At 41.9% G+C, this 19,908-nt stretch overlaps 1 protein-coding gene across 3 annotated transcripts in view; it reads left to right on the forward strand.

Annotated features, from left to right (window-relative positions):
* The window catches only part of GRM1 (glutamate metabotropic receptor 1), a 269,345-nt gene that overhangs the window by 186,580 nt on the left and 62,857 nt on the right, over positions 1–19,908 (forward strand). For all 3 annotated transcript variants that reach the window (XM_084623346.1, XM_084623348.1, XM_084623347.1), the window contains exons 5-7: positions 6,209–6,455; positions 16,319–16,487; positions 18,471–18,597. In XM_084623346.1, coding sequence (XP_084479472.1) covers positions 6,209–6,455; positions 16,319–16,487; positions 18,471–18,597 — 543 coding nt within the window. The remainder of the gene's footprint in view (positions 1–6,208; positions 6,456–16,318; positions 16,488–18,470; positions 18,598–19,908) is intronic.

Below are 19,908 nucleotides of genomic sequence, written 5' to 3' on the forward strand. Positions count from 1 at the left end.
ATAATTCTGCATTTGTATGTTCAACTTTCATGATAAAGAGATTGCACTGCAGTACTTGTATGAGGGGAATTGAAAAATACTATTTTGTGTTTTTACAGTGCAAATATTTGTAATCAAAAACAAATATAAAGTGAGCACTGTACACTTTGTATCAGTGGTGGGGGGCCTGCAGGTCACACACGGCCCATCAGGGTAATCCGCTAGCAGGCTGCGAGACAGTTTGTTTACATTGACCATCCACAGGCAAGGTTATCCGCAGCTCCCAGTGGCCATGGTTCACCATTCCCAGCCAATGGGAGCTGTGGAAAGGCGGTGTGAGCCACAGGGATGTGCTGGCCGCTGCTTCCCACAGCTCCCATTGGCTGGGAATGGTGAACCACGGCCACTGGGAGCTGTGGGCGTCTATGCCTGCGGACGGTCAATGTAAACAAACTGTCTCATGACCCGCCAGCAGATTACCCTGACGGGTCACATGCAGCCCACGGGCTGCAGGTTGCCCACCACTGCTTTGTATTCTGTGTTGTAATTGAAATCAATATATTTTTAAATGTAGAAAACATCCAATATATTTAAATAAATGGTATTCTGTTGTTGTTTAACTGCACGGTTAATTGCGATCAGCCCCAATTCTGATTGCTAAATTCCTATGTTGTCCATTCACAAGGCTTTTGAAGTTTGGAAGGGCTACAGACTGGGTAGCAGAGGAGGAATCATTTCCATGGCCCATTCAGGCCCCAGTGCCTCTGCTGATACTGTCAGCAAAGATGCTAATTGTGATAGCAGTTTTTGTAATCTCTGCTAATTGGCGCAAGACCATCAAGGCACTTCGTGTGTCACTGAACGGCCAACAGATGGTAATGGTTTTTGGTCACTAATGAACATTTGAACTAATGACTACAGCTGGGCAAATAGTTTGTAACAATTTATTTAATACATCTTGACTTCTTTTCCGGAGCATAAGTGGTCTATGAACAAATTGTGATTTTTATCAAATGAATGTGGTGGTCAAAATTATTTGCTGACTAATTTCACTTGTATTAAGCAGAGACCCAACAAGAAGATTTCCACAACCCTTCTCTTCCTCCCAAGCTCTTTCCTCCCCTGAACCCTCATTGAGGACTGCAAACAAATAATTATTCATGCCCTAAATTCTTATGGTTTGCTAATTGGGCTTTACCTTAGGTGTTAGACCATAATTCCCTTCTAGTCATAATTTTAATAGGAGTATAGTTTCTTAGTAATTCCAATTTATAGCAAACATGATTTGCATGGTATCCAATGTGCTCCAGGATAAAGCTACTTCCTTACTTACCTCACAGGGATGTTGTTAGACTAAATTCATCCATGTCTGTAAAGTGCTGTGCAAGCATCTGATGTAACAGGGGTAGGCAATCTATGGCAATCGTGCCAAAGGCGGCACGCGAGCTGATTTTCAGTGGCACTCACACTGCCCACGTCCTGGCCACTGGTCCGGAGGGCTCTGCCTTTTAATTTAATTTTAAATGAAGCTTCTTAAACATTTTTAAAACCTTATTTACTTTACATACCACAATAGTTTAGTTCTATATTATAGACGTATAGAAAGAGACCTTCTAAAAACATTAAAATGTATTACTGGCACGGGAAACCTTAAATTAGAGTGAATAAATGAAGACTCAGCACACCACTTCTGAAAGGTTGCTGACCCCTGTGATAGAAGATACTGTGGGCCTGATCCAGCAAACATTAAAATCAAAAGAAAGATTCCCACTGACTTTAATGATGTTGGTTCAGGCGCTAAATTAAGAGGCCTCTCTCTTCCTCCTCTTACTATATAAATTCTGTTATTTGCGTAGTGGTTCCTGTGCCCCTTGTGTGCAAACAGAACATTGTTTTTATCTTGAATAAAAAGGAAATGATTGGCGAAAGCAACAAACAAAACCAGGATGTGATTAAAAAAACCCCACTCAAAACAGCACTGAAGCAACATAAAAGAAGATCAACACTACTAGAAATAGCATGAAGAGGAAATTTTAGGACACTTTAATCCTTCAAGGTCATTCTAAAGATAATGACCTAATTAAAGTGTTTTCAGTTAATCCAGGACTCACATGATTTGCAAGAATCTAAATCACAATTCTTTGCTTACAAAGGTGAAAGCTAAAGCTTCTAAAAAAATAACAAAAACACTTCCTTTTTTAATGTTGATTCAGACACTTTCAAGTGTTCAGATTAACTAGTGTGCACTAATGATCTTTTGTCAGAGGGCGAAGAGGGGAAGGTGAAGCCCACATGTCACAATCAAATGATCACTAGTTTTTCTGAGAGGTGTTTTTGCTTATTAAATGTTGATATACAGGTGCGGTAAAAATGACAACTTTAAAACACCATAAATAGAATGTTTTATCTGTTTCATGAAAACACTGTGATTAAAAAGCTGCTCTCTAAAGATTTAAAAGAGGCTAAATTAACATCTGAGTTTTATCTCTAGCAAAAAGAGAGAAACAAAATTGCTTGTCCTCAATTTGTTAGAAACAACATTTTCTGTGAGTAGTTGTCTGTGCCACAGATTTTTTACAAACTCAAACGCATAATGTACATGAAATTTATAATGAAGAAATAGGATTAGACAGTCATGTGGCTTCACACAGAAACAAGTAGGTTTTTGGGAGATATCCCCTTTTGTCCATAAGACTGATTAGTGGATTATTAATTACAATACTAGGTCTTCAGATGTTTTCAGTTGAAATACAATTATTTCCATAAATGAAAAACACGAGATATCTTTGAAGAGTAAAATGCACTATGGGGAGGAAATAGATTCTTCAGAATTAAGGCTCCAAGCAGAGCTCCAGTGCAAAACTTATTTTGACTCCCTTGGAGAGTCCTCATACTCTCCAGTGTTACAGTTAAATCTCATTGGTAAATGACATTAACTCTGAAAGTCATGAGAGAATTGAGCACATACTTTTCCAGATTAGAAGTCTTTTAAAAAGAGTCTCTCTTTTAAAATGTTTGCAAGTTGTCTCATGTTTGAGTGTGTCCCGCTATCTTCCCAACCAAATACTTTATTTCAGAAAATTTGAAATACATAGATTTTGACACTGGCTCCTTCAAGAAGCAGTCTTCTAGAGCTGGGATAGCAAAAAGTTCGTTAAATTATTTCTTTTCTCCCTCAGTTTCACCAGACCTCCGAGCAGTCCCAGGTTTCACGGGACTGTCCTGCTGTGACGCCCCCAAACCACTTCTCCAGGTTGCAGGGCAATTTGTCTCAGGTCCCGCATTTGTGAGGGGGCCCCCAAATGAAGTGACATTGCAACCTGGTGCACAGGGTCATGGAGCAACTCAAGTTTGGACCAGCCGTCCCTCTGTGTCTGTCTAAGGAGGCCTGGATGGAGCAAATTTGATTGGTTGTGTGACATGGCACTGTGTCCCGCTTTAGCCACTTGAAATGTTGGGCGCTATTGTTTAACTGATGAAGAAGAAAGGAAGCTCAGGATGGTGCCGCACTAGGGCAGGAACCACTAAGCAGGCTTAAAGCTCTACTCCAACATTCCCTGGGCCATTTTGGTCTCCCTTGTGCATCTCCACTCTGAGAGCTACTTAAAAGCTCTTAACTGAGTCGCAGGGAACTGCAGTGCTGAGCCTTACTCCCTTAAATCTTTCTTACAAAGAGGGATGAAGGCAATACTCAAGGCCATCCTTACCCATATGCAAACTATGCAGCTGTGTAGGGCACCAGGAAATTTGGGGCACCAAATTGCCTCCAATTTCCTGGTGCCCTATGCAGCTGCGTGCTGCTGCAGCGGCCAGCCTGATCCCCCAGCCGGTTGAGCCGGCCAGGAAAGCTGCCCCCGCCCTGCCTCTTCCCCAAATCCCACACCCCTGCTGCACCCCCACTCCCCCTTTTCCCCAGAACTATGTCCTAGGGGACTGCAGCAGGGGTCAGGCACGCCCTGCATTCACGAGTCAGCAGGAAGTGGAGTGACCCAGCCCCAACCCGTTCCACTCTGCTGGCTCATGCTGGGGGGAGGTTTTCCCCCCAGGCCCCAAGCCTGCTCCTGACCCCCACAGATCTTTGGTGTAGTCCTCCCCCTCTCCCCCCAACATGGGGGCTGCTTAGGGCACCACGATGGCTAAGGACAGCTCTGACAATACTCCTCTTGTGTTAATAGAAAAGGAAGGTAAAGTAAGTGGCATTTGTATGGTGCTTCTGTTCCAATGTGCTAATCCACAGACAAGGCACATTTAAAGACAATGGATATTGTTGCCTGCTGGGTAAAAATGTAATCAAACCCCTCACTGGAGTTGGCTGAGATAACTTCTAGATCATGTGATACCTCTTGCATGCGGTACATGTTCTAATGTATCTGCACTGACCTGAAATATATATTATAATTTCACTGGGTATAAGTTATGCAGACATTTTATGTGCTTACTTGTAAAATTTCTATTCTCACTATGTTTCTAGTGATGTCATTGTGTTGGCTTTGTGCTGTTTGAATGGAAACTAGAAGAAATGTTGCATCTCTGAAATATATCTCTGGCTGCAGCTGCAGGTGGTTGGTGCTCGTAATAACGGTGAAATCCCCTGCAGCATGAAAAACACATGACTTGCTTCCCGCACTTTGTGACCTTCAAAACACTATTTTCTTTGCCATTCCAACCAGTTATTGCATGGCTCATTCTTGTACTTGGGAATCAGAATACTGCAGAATAGCTATTGAAACTAGACACTCTTACCAATATAAATGGGGCCCTTACACTAAGGGAGGCCCATGCCCAAGGAAACCCAGGTATTTCTGTTTTTGAAATGATATCATTCCAACATATCACCAGGTTACATGTCTAAGCTGTGATGGTGAGGAAGGGAAATAGGGGGAATGCCTGCCTTATCAGAGCATCTTCCTGGGAGAAATTTAAGGATCAGCTTCATTATCCGCTTTGAAGATTGGACCATGCCTACACTAGGAAAAAAGGTGTACTTTTAATATGTTAGCAGGTCAAGATAACTCCCTTCCCATGGCTTTACTTGACATGCTAACACATATTACAACTGCCTCATTCACACTAGGATTTTAACACATCAGTTAACACATGGTAGCTCACACATCTTTTTTTTCCTAGTGGAGCCAAAGCCTTCTGTGGACAAAGAGAAATTGGATGGCAGAGATTAGACATTGGGTAGGGTGGTAGGATATCTACAGGTAAAAACAGCCTCCAGGGGATCAGTATGACTCAGGAGAGTGGGAAAGAGATATGGAGGCTTTCAGTTTTGGCTGATAGCTTTTCAGTAGTTCATGACAGAAAATAGTAGCAGTAGTCTACTTCCTATTAGTGTTTGCATCACACAAAACACAATCAGGATCAGGACATTCCTTGATAGCATCCTGAAAGTCAGTGGTTCAGATCTGAAGGTCACGTGTGGGGAAAACTTTCACTGCTATGTTGTGTCTGTTCTATGGAGAGAGACTTCAATGCCTGTTAATCCATCCAGCACCTTTTACACTTCAGTCACATAAAAAATCTTTGGGTATCGAGAACTTCTGTTTATTGTCCACAGCAATCCAACATGGCACATGTGGACTAGTGTTTTAAAGTGTTGTATTACTATAAAAAATAGTTATCAAGTTTTCTGCAGTGAGTATAGGAGTTCTTTTCAGTATCTTTTTTTTAAAGATTACACTGATTTAGATTTGTTTATTAGACTGGAGTTTTCTGCACAAGTTTGAGATTTTTTAGAAATTTTTTTCCTATCCCGAAACAGGACGAAAAGTCAAAATATCTAAAATTTTCACAGATAATCCAGAAAAAAATTGGATGAGATCATTTGAAACATTTAGTTTTAATAATTTCAAAACATTGTTTTAACCTTTTTAAAATATAAATTAAAATTTCAAACGAAAGTTGTTTCTAATCAATAAATAAATTTTTCCTTTCAAAGTTTCAACAGTTTCATAATGTTTTTTTTAAAGGTCAAATCAGGAGATTTGTTGAAAACATCCCTTTCTTGCAAACAGTCTTGAGAAATTCACATTTTCAAATAAAAAAATAAAACTAGTTGGAAAATTCCCAACCAGTTTTATTGTTATGCTTCAAAAGTATTTAAGAGAAATGAGCTAACTATTGTTTTGAAAAATCATGTAAATCGCCCTCTTCTTCATTCCATGAGTCCCTGCAATTATTTAATTTCTGTCTTATGGTAATGTTTGTTTTTTTCTTATTGTAGGCAATGAGAGTTTAGAAGAAAACTATGTCCAGGACAGTAAGATGGGATTTGTCATCAATGCTATATATGCTATGGCTCATGGCCTACAAAATATGCATCATTCCCTTTGCCCAGGACATGTTGGGCTGTGTGATGCCATGACACCCATCGATGGCAGCAAACTCTTGGAATTCCTCATAAAGTCTTCATTCATTGGTGTTTCAGGAGAGGAAATTTGGTTTGATGAAAAGGGAGATGCCCCTGGAAGGTAAGGAGCTAATTCATGTCAGTGAATTAAAGCAAATAATTGTGTTGCTACAGCTAGCATAACTAGAGCATGCAGAAACTGTTTGTCAGAAATTGGGGTATATGGGTGAACTTAGTCTTGTCAGTGGGTGAAAGTAATTCCAGATACAGGATGATCTGTTGATAGCTACAGCTTGTAATGGGACTGGAGTTACAGTAGGATGTGTAACCCTTTGTAGTGTTTCTGGCGAGAGGAGGCCAGAACTTCTGAGTTTGAGATACCATTGGGGTTTCAGCCTCAAAGTTTTTCTGAGTAATTATAGGATGATTCAGTTGCATGACTTGTACTGAAATGTTTCAGCTCAGCGAGTTTGAGTCTGAATCTCCTCGCACTCACACTGGTGTCTATCAGAAGTTACTTCATTTAGGTCAGTAGAGTAACACAGTTGTTAAACTGATGTGAGCGAGAGGAGACTAAAGCTCTGTGTATGCTTGATGAATGGAGTCAAAGAACTGGTATTGTATAAAGAGAGTGCTCTGAATGAAATGAGACTTCACAGTTTGGCAGATGGCTTCAGAGAATGTCTGCAAGAGCCAATGTCATCATAAAATGTCTTTAAAAAGTTCTTGCTTCTCTTACTAACACCTTAGGTTATTAAAACTGACATTTGGTTTTTCACTTTTTGTTCTTTGTGCTACTTGGTATATTTAACTCTGCTTGAACAATCAAAAGAGATAGGTCAGTTACTCCTCACCCCATCCCATCACCTCATTCATCAGTCCTATGCTGTGTATTTTGTCTGGGTTTCTTCAGCCAAAGAGACCTGTAGAGTAGGCCAGAGTTTAAGAGATAGGGGCCAGCAATTGCCTTACATACTCAAAGTCAATATACCTGGACAAATACAGCTACACCCTTAGACTGTTTAGAAACTTTAATTGATGAGTAATGTAACTGTCAGTCTGTTCAGTAATTCTTCACACTGGGAACATACTACACTTGTGCTGTGTAGTTTGTATTGGCTACCAGTTAGTTTTGGTGTTCGTTTAGATCTGCTAGTCCTTACGTTGTTTGGTTACCAGAGAGACCACCTCTCTCCTCACACAATGCTGCTGCAGCAGTGATCAGCAGAGGGGCTACAGTTTTACGGCCCTCAATTTAAAAAGGAGAGGGTTTATGACAGGATATTTCCATGAGTGGTTCTGGACTCTGGAACACATTCCCTTCACCCCTTGATCCATTTCAAGGTTAATCTCCCCCTCCCCTTCCCACCCCAGTTTCTATTGGTAGGACAGGTTTAGAATTTGGATGGATTGGATGAGAGTGGGTTTTCTTTTGCTGGTAACTTATATTTTAAAGCTTGGCTTGATGACTATGGACAAGAATATTTTTTTATTTTTTCCTTCGTTTTCAATATATTTCATACTTGTACCAGTGTATATTGCTCACGGGATAGAGCAATTTAGATCAATAAATAAAAAGTATCAGACATTTGGATACATCCAGGAATTTAAGCCTATGCAAATTTGCACTTTCAACAGTGTATACCTGACTTTGAAAATATGTCCCAGTGTTTCTACAGTACAGAGCAAAAGTCCTTGAGTGGCATAGATGAATGTACAGTAGCATTTTATCAATGCCAAAGTGTCTCCATACCTTAATGAAATATAAAGCTCCATTTTGCATTCAACACTTTGTCAATTAAATATAACAAAGAGCACTGGAACAGAACAGACTGCCTTTTCTGTGACCTTTTGCTTTATCGGGATAGATGAGGAGACTGTGTCCCTGGGGGAAAAATAGATTTTAATATTTTCACAAATATGGGAACCATTCTCAGACTGCTTTGGAGCAATGTTTTAAAGTTTAATCATTTTATTTATTTATATAACAAGAGAAAACAAACAATATTTACTATTATGTTAGCAAATATACAGTGGTTGAATTTCCCAGCACATTATCAACTGAGCTCAAAGTAACACATTAAGCTGTAAAACCCTTAGCTCGTGAGTGGCCTGCCCAAATCAAGTGAGCTGTCAGTGCATTTCTGGTCATTCAAGTAAAAGGCTTTTCAGCTTTAGTTTGCAGTATTGTTGTATGAAGAAATAAATAAACCCCTACAAGACAGAGAAGAACAATGTTCCTACCTTGAACACTAACATTTATGCTATATTTTATTTACGAAATCTTTTTAAGCCATCACTGATTGTAACTGTAGACGGAGATGATAGCATCATGCATAGTTCAGGTTGCCTGACACTTTCTATTTTCAGTTCCTTATAACTCTGTCCAACTTTATCCACTTGTCTGAAATTTTCTTAGACCTATTTTCTGCCTCAGACTGAACATATTTTTTAAACGGTTTAATGAAAAAGTTTGGGTCCTTTCTGACAATGAGCATAGAGAAAAACAGGTTCAACTATTCCTCCTCTTCCCGTCCCACCGCCTCTGTCTTTGAAGAGCTCTTGTGCTTCCCTGCTTGGCAGCCAGTGTTTGAGATCTGTCAGAGGATAGTGCCAGAGTCAGAGAATGCCTTTTGCTTGTCTCTAAGGAAAACCACCCAGACTTGGTCGAGTTAAAAGCCTCACTTGTACTTGCTCAGTAGAGATTATTGGGGATTTACTGGGAAAATCTCTGAAAATTTCATCTGCAGTGAGTATATCCCATGAGCCTTCGAAATGGTAGTCAAAAGCAAGAGCTCCAGAATGGGAGAGGGTAGGAGAGTGGCAAGAATGCAGCAGCCCCTCCCCCCTTAGAATCATAGAATATCAGGGTTGGAAGGGACCTCAGGAGGTCATCTAATCCAATCCTCTGCTCAAAGCAGGACCAATCCCCAACTCCCCAGATCCCTAAATGGCCCCCTCAAGGATTGAGCTCACAAACGTGGGTTTAGCAGGCCAATGCTCAAACCACTGAGCTATCCCTCCCCTTTGACTCAAGGAATGGTGCACCAGATTGGGAGCCAAGCAAATAATGGGTTCTGGTCTTAGCATTTTTTAACACTTGGCTTTGCAGCCTTAATATTGTGTTAACGTAGGTTATTGCATGTAATATATTATAATAGGTGTCATTAGTGCTGCCATATTTAAGGATGAAATCCAACTTCCTTAATTGTCCTAATTTTTCAATGGCTCACAGCTTTCTCAAACAAATGGCTTTTTGGCTGAAAATTTCTCTGCTTTGTCGCAGCTGACTGAGATTTTTTTAAAACAGTTTTGCGACAAACATTGATACTGCATGTGTGAGCGGAGGGAAATAACTGAATAATATCCCAAACCTAATTTCCATGTATTCAGAGCAGAACTTTTGTACATGCATATATGAAAAGAAAAGAAGAAGAAGAAGAAATAAACTTTCTATCCAATTATCAGCTTGTCTGGTAGATCTCATTATGTCTTAAAACTTCAAGCTCAGTCTCAAACTGCAAGCACGTGTAAGATTTTGTAAGAGATTTCAGTTTGCATACTGTATACATTGACAGCTGGCTAATAATGATATGAAGGAGGACAGTTAGAAACATAATCACAAGAGGAAAAGTTAAGATGAAACTTTAAAACTTATCTCAGCATTTGCTAAGTCTTGATTGATGTTGTATATAGTAATGCTAGTTTATGCCATGTAATAGGTTATTTGCCTTAAAAAAAAAACACATGTAGACTAAAAGTTCTATGAAGGCAATGTGAGCCTTTAATGATCTTCTGTCCCCCTCCCCCAGATTCACTTGCCAGTACGGAGTACATGATTGTACATCTGCTTAATTCAAGGTCATAATAGGAAACAAATAGGTTCTGCTCTCTAGCAGGAGATAACTACTAATGCTCATTTATACTCATGTATATCACATCTACATTATAGTGGACCCTGAGGATACTGCTTCATGAAGTACTGCACAGTTTATACACAAAGCTATCGAACAGCACAATGCATTCCTTTTTCATATTCTCCCTTTACAAGAACAGGAAAGTGGGGAGGAATTTCGTCCTGATTACCTTGAAATGGGTCCCTTTTCTAGACTCCTTCTAGACAAACGTTCACGGGCAGGAAAGCCCCCCGCTAAGTGACATGAATGCTCTTGACAGCCACCAACAAGAGAGAGGCTCCAGCCAATTCCCCACAGGTCCTAGCCTTGCATCCTGCCCTGGTCAAAAGCCTGACCAATGTAAGTTTATTACCTAGTCCACCACTTTTACAGAGGAAAGTGGATCTGCACCAGCTATTGTTAACTGAGCTAAGATTTTCCAAGCACTTCATTCAAGCCACACTGTTTTTAGGTAAAGTATAAAACAGATATATTAACCACAGCAAGATAGTTTTTGAGTGATTATAAGTAATAAGTGTACAGATCAAAGTAGATTACCTAAGAAATATTGGAGTGTCAGGGTGCTGCTTTGGGGTACAGAGTGTCACACTCATGTGGAGCCCCACGGACTTCCGTGAGGCTCAGTATTGGAAAATGAGTCTGCCCACGCAAATGTAGTTGCAGAATTAGGTCCTACATAAGCACAGTTATAATGGATCCAGCTTCTCTGAAAAGTCTCTAGAAAAGGCCATACACCCCCAAAGATATGCAAAGCAAAAGGCTGGCAGACAGAGGTTCAAGAGGCTCGTGCACATGGAACTGCAAAGGTATCTGACATTTTCTAAACCAGCAAACAATATTTTGTTTATTTGAACCTCTGAGGGGAAAAGAAAAAGATTTGGTTGTGATGACCCCTTTACCCAGAACCAACCACCTATTCCTATCTGTTACTAAGGGCACAGACCCCTGTGTGCCCTTCATTCCCCAGCCCATATACATTAGTAACACTTTAGAATAAAACATTCTGACCTCAATATGAATGTAAAGAATCAATCTGAAAGAACTGAAACAACTACAGAGAAAACCAAAGCAGGGACTCTCAGCCTTAGAAAGCAGAACATATTTCTCAATTTACAGTCCAAATCACAATTTCCAGTTGCAGCCTTTTCTCACCCACCCCCCCCTGCCGCACACACACATACACTTAGATCAAAACACTCCCCCGCCTGCCACCCACAATGATCTTCTTCCCCATCTCTCAAGAGCCAGCCTGTCTATCCATCCTCACTTGTGGTTTCTCCTCCTTATGCTGCTCTCCTCTGTTCATTCCATCACTCCCGCTTGTTTCCCCCCATGAAATTACAGCGGTTAATCATCACTTTGCACAAACTACAGGCAGGGAGAGAAAGCAGGAGCAAAACAGTTAGCAATAAAAGACTTTCACACATCAGTCCCAGCACACAGGGATGACAGGGTGTGATGGTGGAGGGTGAAGATGGGTAGCTGAGTGTTTCCAGAAGCTGTGTTTTTATGCTTCCTTTATATTGGCCTTGGGAAATTCTGTTCTACTTGCCTTGGGTGGGAAAGTAGATTTTTGGGTCTGGGCTGATACATTTTCCTGACCGTCTTGCAAGGCTGCCTTATATTAATTGTTAAATCAATGTTTTTGGTTAATTTATGTCACTCTTGTTTGTTTGGTTTGAATATATTAATTGGATGATGATTCCAGAATGTATAACACCATAGTGCCCTATGCGGGGCTAGATTGTGACTAGCCTTAATGTGGCCACACAAGAAATTAGTGGGTGTAAAGATTTCCCCTCCTCACTGACTATTGCCCCTTCATATGGTCACATTAGGCCTACGCAAATCTTAGCTCCAGGTGCTGGAGGAACACAAAGGGTATATGCTCGGAGTTAGCAACTGAGGAGAAATGGGAAGTAGGCAGAGCCTGGACTCCCTCTCCTCCAGACGTCACTGGAGGCTGGATGTCTGCAAGGGAGGTCAATATGTTGCACCCTGAAAAAGGCTTTAGCAAAGTACTTCCCGTCCAGAACAAGTGGAGATTTTCTTTTGAGGAACCGTATTCTCCGAGATACAATTCCTCCTGGGACAGCACAGCTAGACACTCCACCTTGCTGAAGGTTGTGCATGAAAGGCACAATCTAGCCCTTGGAGAATACCTACCAGTAAATAGTAGAAATTAGTGGTGCCAACTCTGGTGATTTCATCACAAGTCTCTCAATATTTGGTGGGAATTTTTAAAGCCCCAGCTTCTGGAGTCAAGTGATTACATGAGAATCACAGCTTTCATTTTTATTAAATAAAATTTCTAGCCCTCATTGTTACAGAGAAAAGTTTGAAAATATGACCCAAATGTAACCCTAAAGATTCTGAATCCAGAAGGCAAAGAAAAAGAACCCCAAAATGTATTACAGGAACTCCTCACTTAATGTTGTAGTTATGTTCCTGAAAAATGCAACTTTAAGTGAAACGGTGTTAAGCAAATCCAGTTTCCTCATAAGAATTAATGTAAATAGTGGGGGGGTTAGGTTCCAGGGAAATTTTTTTTTTTGCCAGACAAAAGGCATTATACACATTTTAAACAATTTTAAACAAGCAATTTAATACTACAATCATTGCTGAGTATGAAGCTTGGTTGAGGTGGTGGAGTCAGAAAGTGGAAGAGGGTGGATTGTCTGGCTGCTCCTCTTGCTGAACTTTTTGAACTCGAAAAAACACATCTAGAGATTGTTTTGCTTTCCTTTTTTTTTTCTTGGTAAATTTTTTTATAGGAAGTCATTAGATGACCAACTCCCCTAATCACTTTGGAGCTGCATTCCCTGTCAGGATCATCATCACTCAGGATTTGCAAGCCAGCTTCAATCATTTGGAAAGCTTCAGAAAGATGTTTGGCAGTCAAATTTCGATGGGTTGGTGGTTCTTCTACTTCTTGGCCCTCTTCTTCCATTGCTCTCATCACCTCTAGTTGCATCAGATCTTCATTGGTTAGCTCTTCTCCGTGTGATTGCAGAAGTTGTGTAACGCTGGCTTCTTCCACCTCATCAAAACCAAGCCGAAGATATCTTTCTTCATAGCTGGGACAACAACTTTAAATCCTTTTAAGTCATTGACACATTCAGGCCACAACTTCTCCTACACACCATTCATGCATGCCTGAGTAACTTCAGCCCAAGAATCACCGATGTTATTGATGCACTTCAGGATGTTGTAGTCACACCAAAATTGCTGAATCATAGGTTTGCCTTCCCCATCGGTGCCTCTGATGAGCTGGTCAAAAGTATGGCATAAATAATACACCTTAAATGCAGCAATGGCTACTTGAATCATGGGTTGGATCAGTGATGTGGTGTTAGGTGGCAGAAAGACAACTTTGACATTTTCTCACAGGTTGTCCAGGTTGATTGGATGAGCCGGTGTATTATCAAAAAACAATAAAATCTTAAAATCAAGATTTTCCTTGGCACAGTATTCCTTCCATGCAGGGATGGCATAGAGAGTCAGCCATTCTGAAAAAATAGCTCCAGTTATCCATGCCTTCTTATCGGATCTCCAAATGACTGGAAGGTGTTCCTTTGAAAATCCCTTGAGAGCGCGTAGAGTTTCAGATTGGTACACTGTCAGTGGTTTCATCTTCAAGTCTCCGGCAGCATTACCACCTAAAAGCAAGGTTAGATGGTCTTTAACTGCTTTAAATACGGGTGCTGTCTTCTCCTCTCGGGAAATGTAAGTCTGCTCAGGCATCCTCTTCCAGTACAGGCCTGTTTCATCGACATTGAAGACTTGTTTAGGGGAATAGCCACCTTCCTCAATTATTTTCTTGAGATAATCAGGGATTTTTTTAGCTGCTGCAGTATCAGCACTAACTGCCTCACCGGACATCTTGATGTTATGCAGGTGGAAGCACCTCTTGAACCGATCAGACCATCCCCGACATGCTGTGAACATCTGTCTGTCTGTCTGTGATCCTTCACCTTGTTCTCTCTTCAAATTGTCATACAAACTTTTTGCCTTAGCTTGTATCACTAGCAAATTCAGAGGTATGTTCTGCTGGTTTTGGTCCTCTATCCACAGTTAGAGAAGGCGTTCCATGGTTTCCAGCAAACTGCTTCTTGATTGACTTATTGTAGCAGCACTAAGCAGGGTTGCACACTGAGCACTCGCCCTGATCTTGTTGGCATTATTCCGAAGTGTTCTCACAGTAAGACCTAGAGCAATGCCAATGTCTACTGCATGCTCGCCTGTATCAAAACACTTTAAAATGTCTAATTTAGTACCCAAATTAATGGTTTTCCTGGTTTTCTTTCTGCTAGTGCTACTGCTAGGCACTTCACTGTCACTTGCTGGACGTTTTTGACTCATGATGCTGGGTGATGCTGCTCCGGATGCGCATGCATGTGCTGCTCTTCACTCCCTTCAGCCTGGAGTGGCCGGGGTCATGCAGCATCAGTCAACTATTGCAAGGGAAAGAATTTGGAAAACCCAGGTCATTCTCCATGATAATCTGCTCCCTTACTGGAAGCCCAGTGGGTTTAGGCTAGGACTAGTTATGGAGGTTCTTACATTCTTGCAGGTTCTTACTTTCACAGGAGCCCTGCTGGAGGACCAAAGGCCTCTCTTCTAGGGTGCCCTGGAAAAATGGTCCCTGCTGTATCTCCCCTAGTAACCATGCATCAGCACCCGGGCAGCATTGCAGCCAATGTAGTAAGAGGAGGAAAATAACATTTTCTGCAGGGCTCTGCCCCGCTCTGCTGTGTACCTGCAGGGGCAGAGAGATGCACCTGGCATTAAAGTGAATGGCGAGGCTCCTGTGCGTTTCACAGACTTTCATGGGAGCAGGGCCAAGTTCTGTGCATCTCTGCGCCACTTCCCCCCCTTGCTACAGCGGAGCAGGCGCTGGAATGCTATTCCTGTAACTTGCTTTGGGCGGGCTGCTGCCCCCTGTGTTCTTATCTCCCTCCAGCAAATGGCTGGGAGCAGATAAAACATTATTTATTCTGTAGCAAGACAGGGCCTCTGCTGTCCACCACCCACCACTGCTTTGCAGGCAGCTGGTGGCCTCGCAAGCACTTGGTTGTAGAGCCGTATTTCCGAGCAGGGCCGCTGGGCCATAAAGCAACAGTGAATCGCTGTGGGGGTGGGGGGGGGAGGGAGTAGTGTGCACATGCGGTGTGTTTACAAACATACTGTACATACAGTACACTACTATAGTTGGGAGGTTCCCCCGCCTTACCCCACACAGTCATAGCCCACTGGCACTGGAGACAATGAGGCAGGCAAGGAGGCTGAAGGTGCTGTAGGCTAGGAGAAGCACGTTGCCCAGCAGTAGTGGCAGATTCCCTTACTCTGCAAGTACCAGGGGTGGGGGGCTCAACCCTCAGCCTGCCCACTCCACCCCTTCCCCCAAGCCCCCACCTTTGACCCGCCTCTTCTCCCCCCCCCCACCTCATCCCCCTTTACTTTGCAGGCTGCTTCCTCACTCCTCCCTCCTGAACTCTGCAAGCCAGCTGATTGCCGTAGGCAGGGGAGGGAGGGGGAGCCTGCATGCTGAGTCCTCGCTCCTATCCCCTCCCTTCTGCCTCCTAAACACGGCAAGCCAGCTGATTGCCGTGGGGGGGAGGAGGGGAAAGGCGCTGATCCACAGTGTCTGCTGGGGGAGGGGCATGCTGTGGGGGCAGGGAAGCATAGGGAGGCTGCCTGCTGCGGAGAAAGCAGGCAGCCAAAGAACATAAGAGTGGAGCATTGCTCAACTTTAAACTAGCATGTTCCCTAATTGATCAGTAACATAACAATGTTAACCAGGACAACTTTAAGCAAGGAGTTCCTGTAGTTTTATAAAACTCATTCTTTTTAAGCCATCCTCATGATTTTGGGGGGTTTGGCTCAGATTTTTGAAATCTTGGGGTTGGTGATACTGAATAATGAAGGAGTTGGTAGCTCCTCAAAGATTCTAGAGATTTTGGGAAAAGAAATCATGAATTAGCTGGTTTCCATGAAAAAGGAGAGTCAACAGATTTAATACTTGTGTCCAGGAGGCTCGACTGTTCTCTCTGCTTTCGCTTCCCAGGTATGACATCATGAATCTGCAATACATAGAGCCCAACAGTTATGACTATGTACTCATTGGAACCTGGCATGAAGGGGTGTTGAATATTGATGATTACAGGATTCAGATGAACAAAAGTGGAATGGTTCGATCAGTGTGCAGTGAACCTTGTTTGAAGGGTCAAATTAAGGTACGTCTCAGGTGCTTTTCTCTATATTAGGTATCCAGGAAGATCTATATTAATGAGAGATGAATAACAGGCCTTCACTTTTTTCACCAGGTTTGAGCAAACAGATTGAAGAAAACATCTGGCTTGGAATTTCTTTGCTTTTCAGTTATAATAAGTGTATAAGAAGGCAAGACTATATGAAGACTCATAGGTCAACATTTACAAGAAGTCAATGCCTATTTCATGTGCAAAAATGTATTAGCACATGTGCTTCTGTGTCTATATGTTCAAATCAAGTATAGTAGAATCTCAGATTTACGAAAACCTCAGGAATGGAGGTTGTTCATAACTCTGAACAAAACTCTGTTCTTTCAAAAGTTTACAACTGAACATTGACTTAATACAGCTTTGAAACTTTATTATGCTGCTTTCCCTTTATTTTTAGTAGTTTAATTTAACACAGTACTGTACTGTATTTGCCCCCCCACCCCACCCCTCCTTTGTCTCTGCTGCTGCCTGATTGAGTACTTCCAGTTCCAAATGAGGTGTGTAGTTGACTGGTCAGTTCATATCTCCAGTGTTTGTAACTCAGGGGTTCCACTGTACCCAATCTATGCAAATACCAGCATGTGAGTGTACTTTTGGGGGTATATACTTCTTGAAAATTCTACAGTTATTCAGACAGTTCTAGTGCTATAGAAACAGAATCAAATTTAGGCTTGTGCCGCTGCTGTAAAATGTAACAGTAAGAACAACACGATTATTTTTGTCATTACCCAGTACTTACTATAACTGCAGTTCTCTTGGGGGGCTGATTTTTAAAGTGGTGTGCACTGCAGGAATAAAAATTTTGTCCTGTCAACAGCACCTGAAAGAAAAAAGATCTTTATCTGTTTGTACCCTATGCTTACCACAGGAGGTGTAGAAACACAAATAAAATCTCTATCTATTTACCAAATAATAGCACTTCTATCCAGTTACAAGTAATTTACCACCTGCCGTGTCCAGGTGACATAAAGACAAATTTGAGCAGTATCATAATAATATGGGCACAGTTAGGGCAAGATGCTCCCATTGAGGAAAACCACCCTCCCAAAACAGCTTCCCATTTCTAATTAAATTCAAAATGTGTAAATAAGCACACTTGCCTTCTCCCTTCCGACCAGCCTGATGCATCTAGGTTAGAATTTTAGCAAAGGCTTCATAAAACATACAAAACATTTGGAGGTACATCATCAACATTCATTGGCCTCTAAAGATACTATCCATTCCTAAAGAAGAGTTTTTTGTGTGCATGTATATATGTGTGTGTATATGAATACACACACAGCTTACTCCAGCTCCCACTGAAGTCAATTGGACTCTCTCTCTCTCTCTCTCTCTCTCCATAGATTGCAAAAAGAACTTAAATTTCTATACAAAACTCAATAAAAACCAGCATTTTGCAGCTTTGCGTGTGGATGATAGGGAAGATCCTGGAGGAGGGGGAAACTGAGTAAAAGTCTGCTGCAGAGTACTTAGGCCAGCAATATCCACAACTCATTCTTTCCGTTCTGTTGTCACCTGGATTGTATTTAATCTGCAACTGCATGTTTGCCCCCACATATTATATGCCCTGGGATCGGTTTGCAGACTCACCTACCCTTAAATCAAACCTCTTTGGAAGTTTAATTTAAAATATAACACTTTCTGATTCAAACTTAGAAAGGAAGCAGAAATTCAGATGCACCACAAGAGAAGCTGCTTTCGTATTTCTAATCTAGCAGAAGTGATACTGGAAATGTCCTGAGAAAGCTTATTCTTGTGAGGGTTCGAGCACAGGTTTTAGCCGAGAAGGGTACAAACAGGTCTCCAGCTTTTAATATTCCCCCACCCTTAGAAACTTCCCGTAGCCAGTGCTCATACTGCATTGTTTTACAACATTGTAGGTAGTGCTGGCCTGCTGTGGAGATTCATGTTCCTTCTTAAAAAGGATTTAGTCTGAGGGTATTTTTTGTGTTGCAGGTTATAAGGAAAGGGGAAGTGAGCTGCTGCTGGATTTGCACCCCTTGCAAGGAAAATGAATTTGTGCAGGACGAGTTCACGTGCAAAGCCTGTGACCTGGGCTGGTGGCCTAATGCTGACCTGACAGGTAGGGAAATCTCCCTTGCATACACATCCTCATTTAACAGCATGCAGCAAGACAAGTGTGTGATTGTGTATAAGGAGGCAGAGTGCCAGAATATTAAAAGGGCACTTTAAACACAAAGACCTGTAAAATGTAGATCGCTCCGTGGATGATACAGCAGCCTCTAGGTCTACTCTGCATAGTGTAAGGAAGAAGGGCCAGGTGAGTATTAATGTGTGCTCACAAGTATTTACAGGGGGAAATGACACAGTTAACATGAACATTGCTAAAACCGCCAGAATTATTAATTAATTAATTACAGTACAATCATTGCTGTGTTTTTACCAGTGATATTTCAGGAGCTAGGTGCACCAGCTGATTTACTTGACATCTTGTCAGTTCATTCCATCTTGCAACATGGAGCATCCTATCCGGGATTTGTGGTTGTTTTGCAAAACTTCCATGTGTTTCCCCACATTTCCACAGGAACATCCCCAGGCACAGCAGATGCAGAGCACTATCCCACCCCAACCCTGCCTCCACGGGAGTCCTCAGCACATGGGAAACATCAGGGAAGTTCTGCAGAGTGATGGTGTTGGGATGGGATGTGGCTAGAGCATGTCTCTGCCATGGCTACTCTACAGCTGGGTTACAAGTTAGGACAGTCCTCCGGGCTATTCCAATCTGTGCCAGCGGCTGAGTTAGCTCCCAGCAGCCACCACATGGTGAGATGCAAGCACCTGTCCCAGATATCTGTTCCTGGGTTGGGCTCTGTAGTGGCGAATCAGGCCCACCACCTCTAAAATTTAGAGGTCAAGGTGGATAATCAGCTGCATATGAGCTCCCACTGTGATGTAGTGGCGAAAAGAACTAATGCAATCCTGGGAGGCATAAATAGGGGAATCTCGAGCAGGAGTAGAGAGATTATTTTACCTCTGTTTTTGGCACTGGTGAGACCACTGCTGGAAAACTGAGTCTGGTTCTGGTGCCCACAGTTGAAGGATGTTGATAAATTGGAGAAGGCTCAGAGAAGAGCCCAAGAATGATTAAAGGATTTGAAAATGTGCCTTATAGTGTTAGACTCTAGGAGCTCAATCTATTTAGCTTAACAAAGAGACAGTTAAGGGTAATTTGATTACAGTCTGTAAGTATCTACATCAGGAATAACTATTTAATAGTGGGCTCTGCGGTCTGGCAGAGAAAGGTATAACCCGATCCAGTGGCTGGAAACTGAAGCTAGACAAATTCAGACTTGAAATAAGACATAATTTTTTGAAAGTGGGGGTAATTAACCATTGGAATAATTTACCAAGGGTCTTGTGGATTCTTCATCAC

The sequence above is a fragment of the Lepidochelys olivacea genome (assembly GCF_965140295.1).
Source record: "Lepidochelys olivacea isolate rLepOli2 genome assembly, chromosome: 3".
In the NCBI taxonomy this organism is placed as follows: Eukaryota; Metazoa; Chordata; order Testudines; family Cheloniidae; genus Lepidochelys; species Lepidochelys olivacea.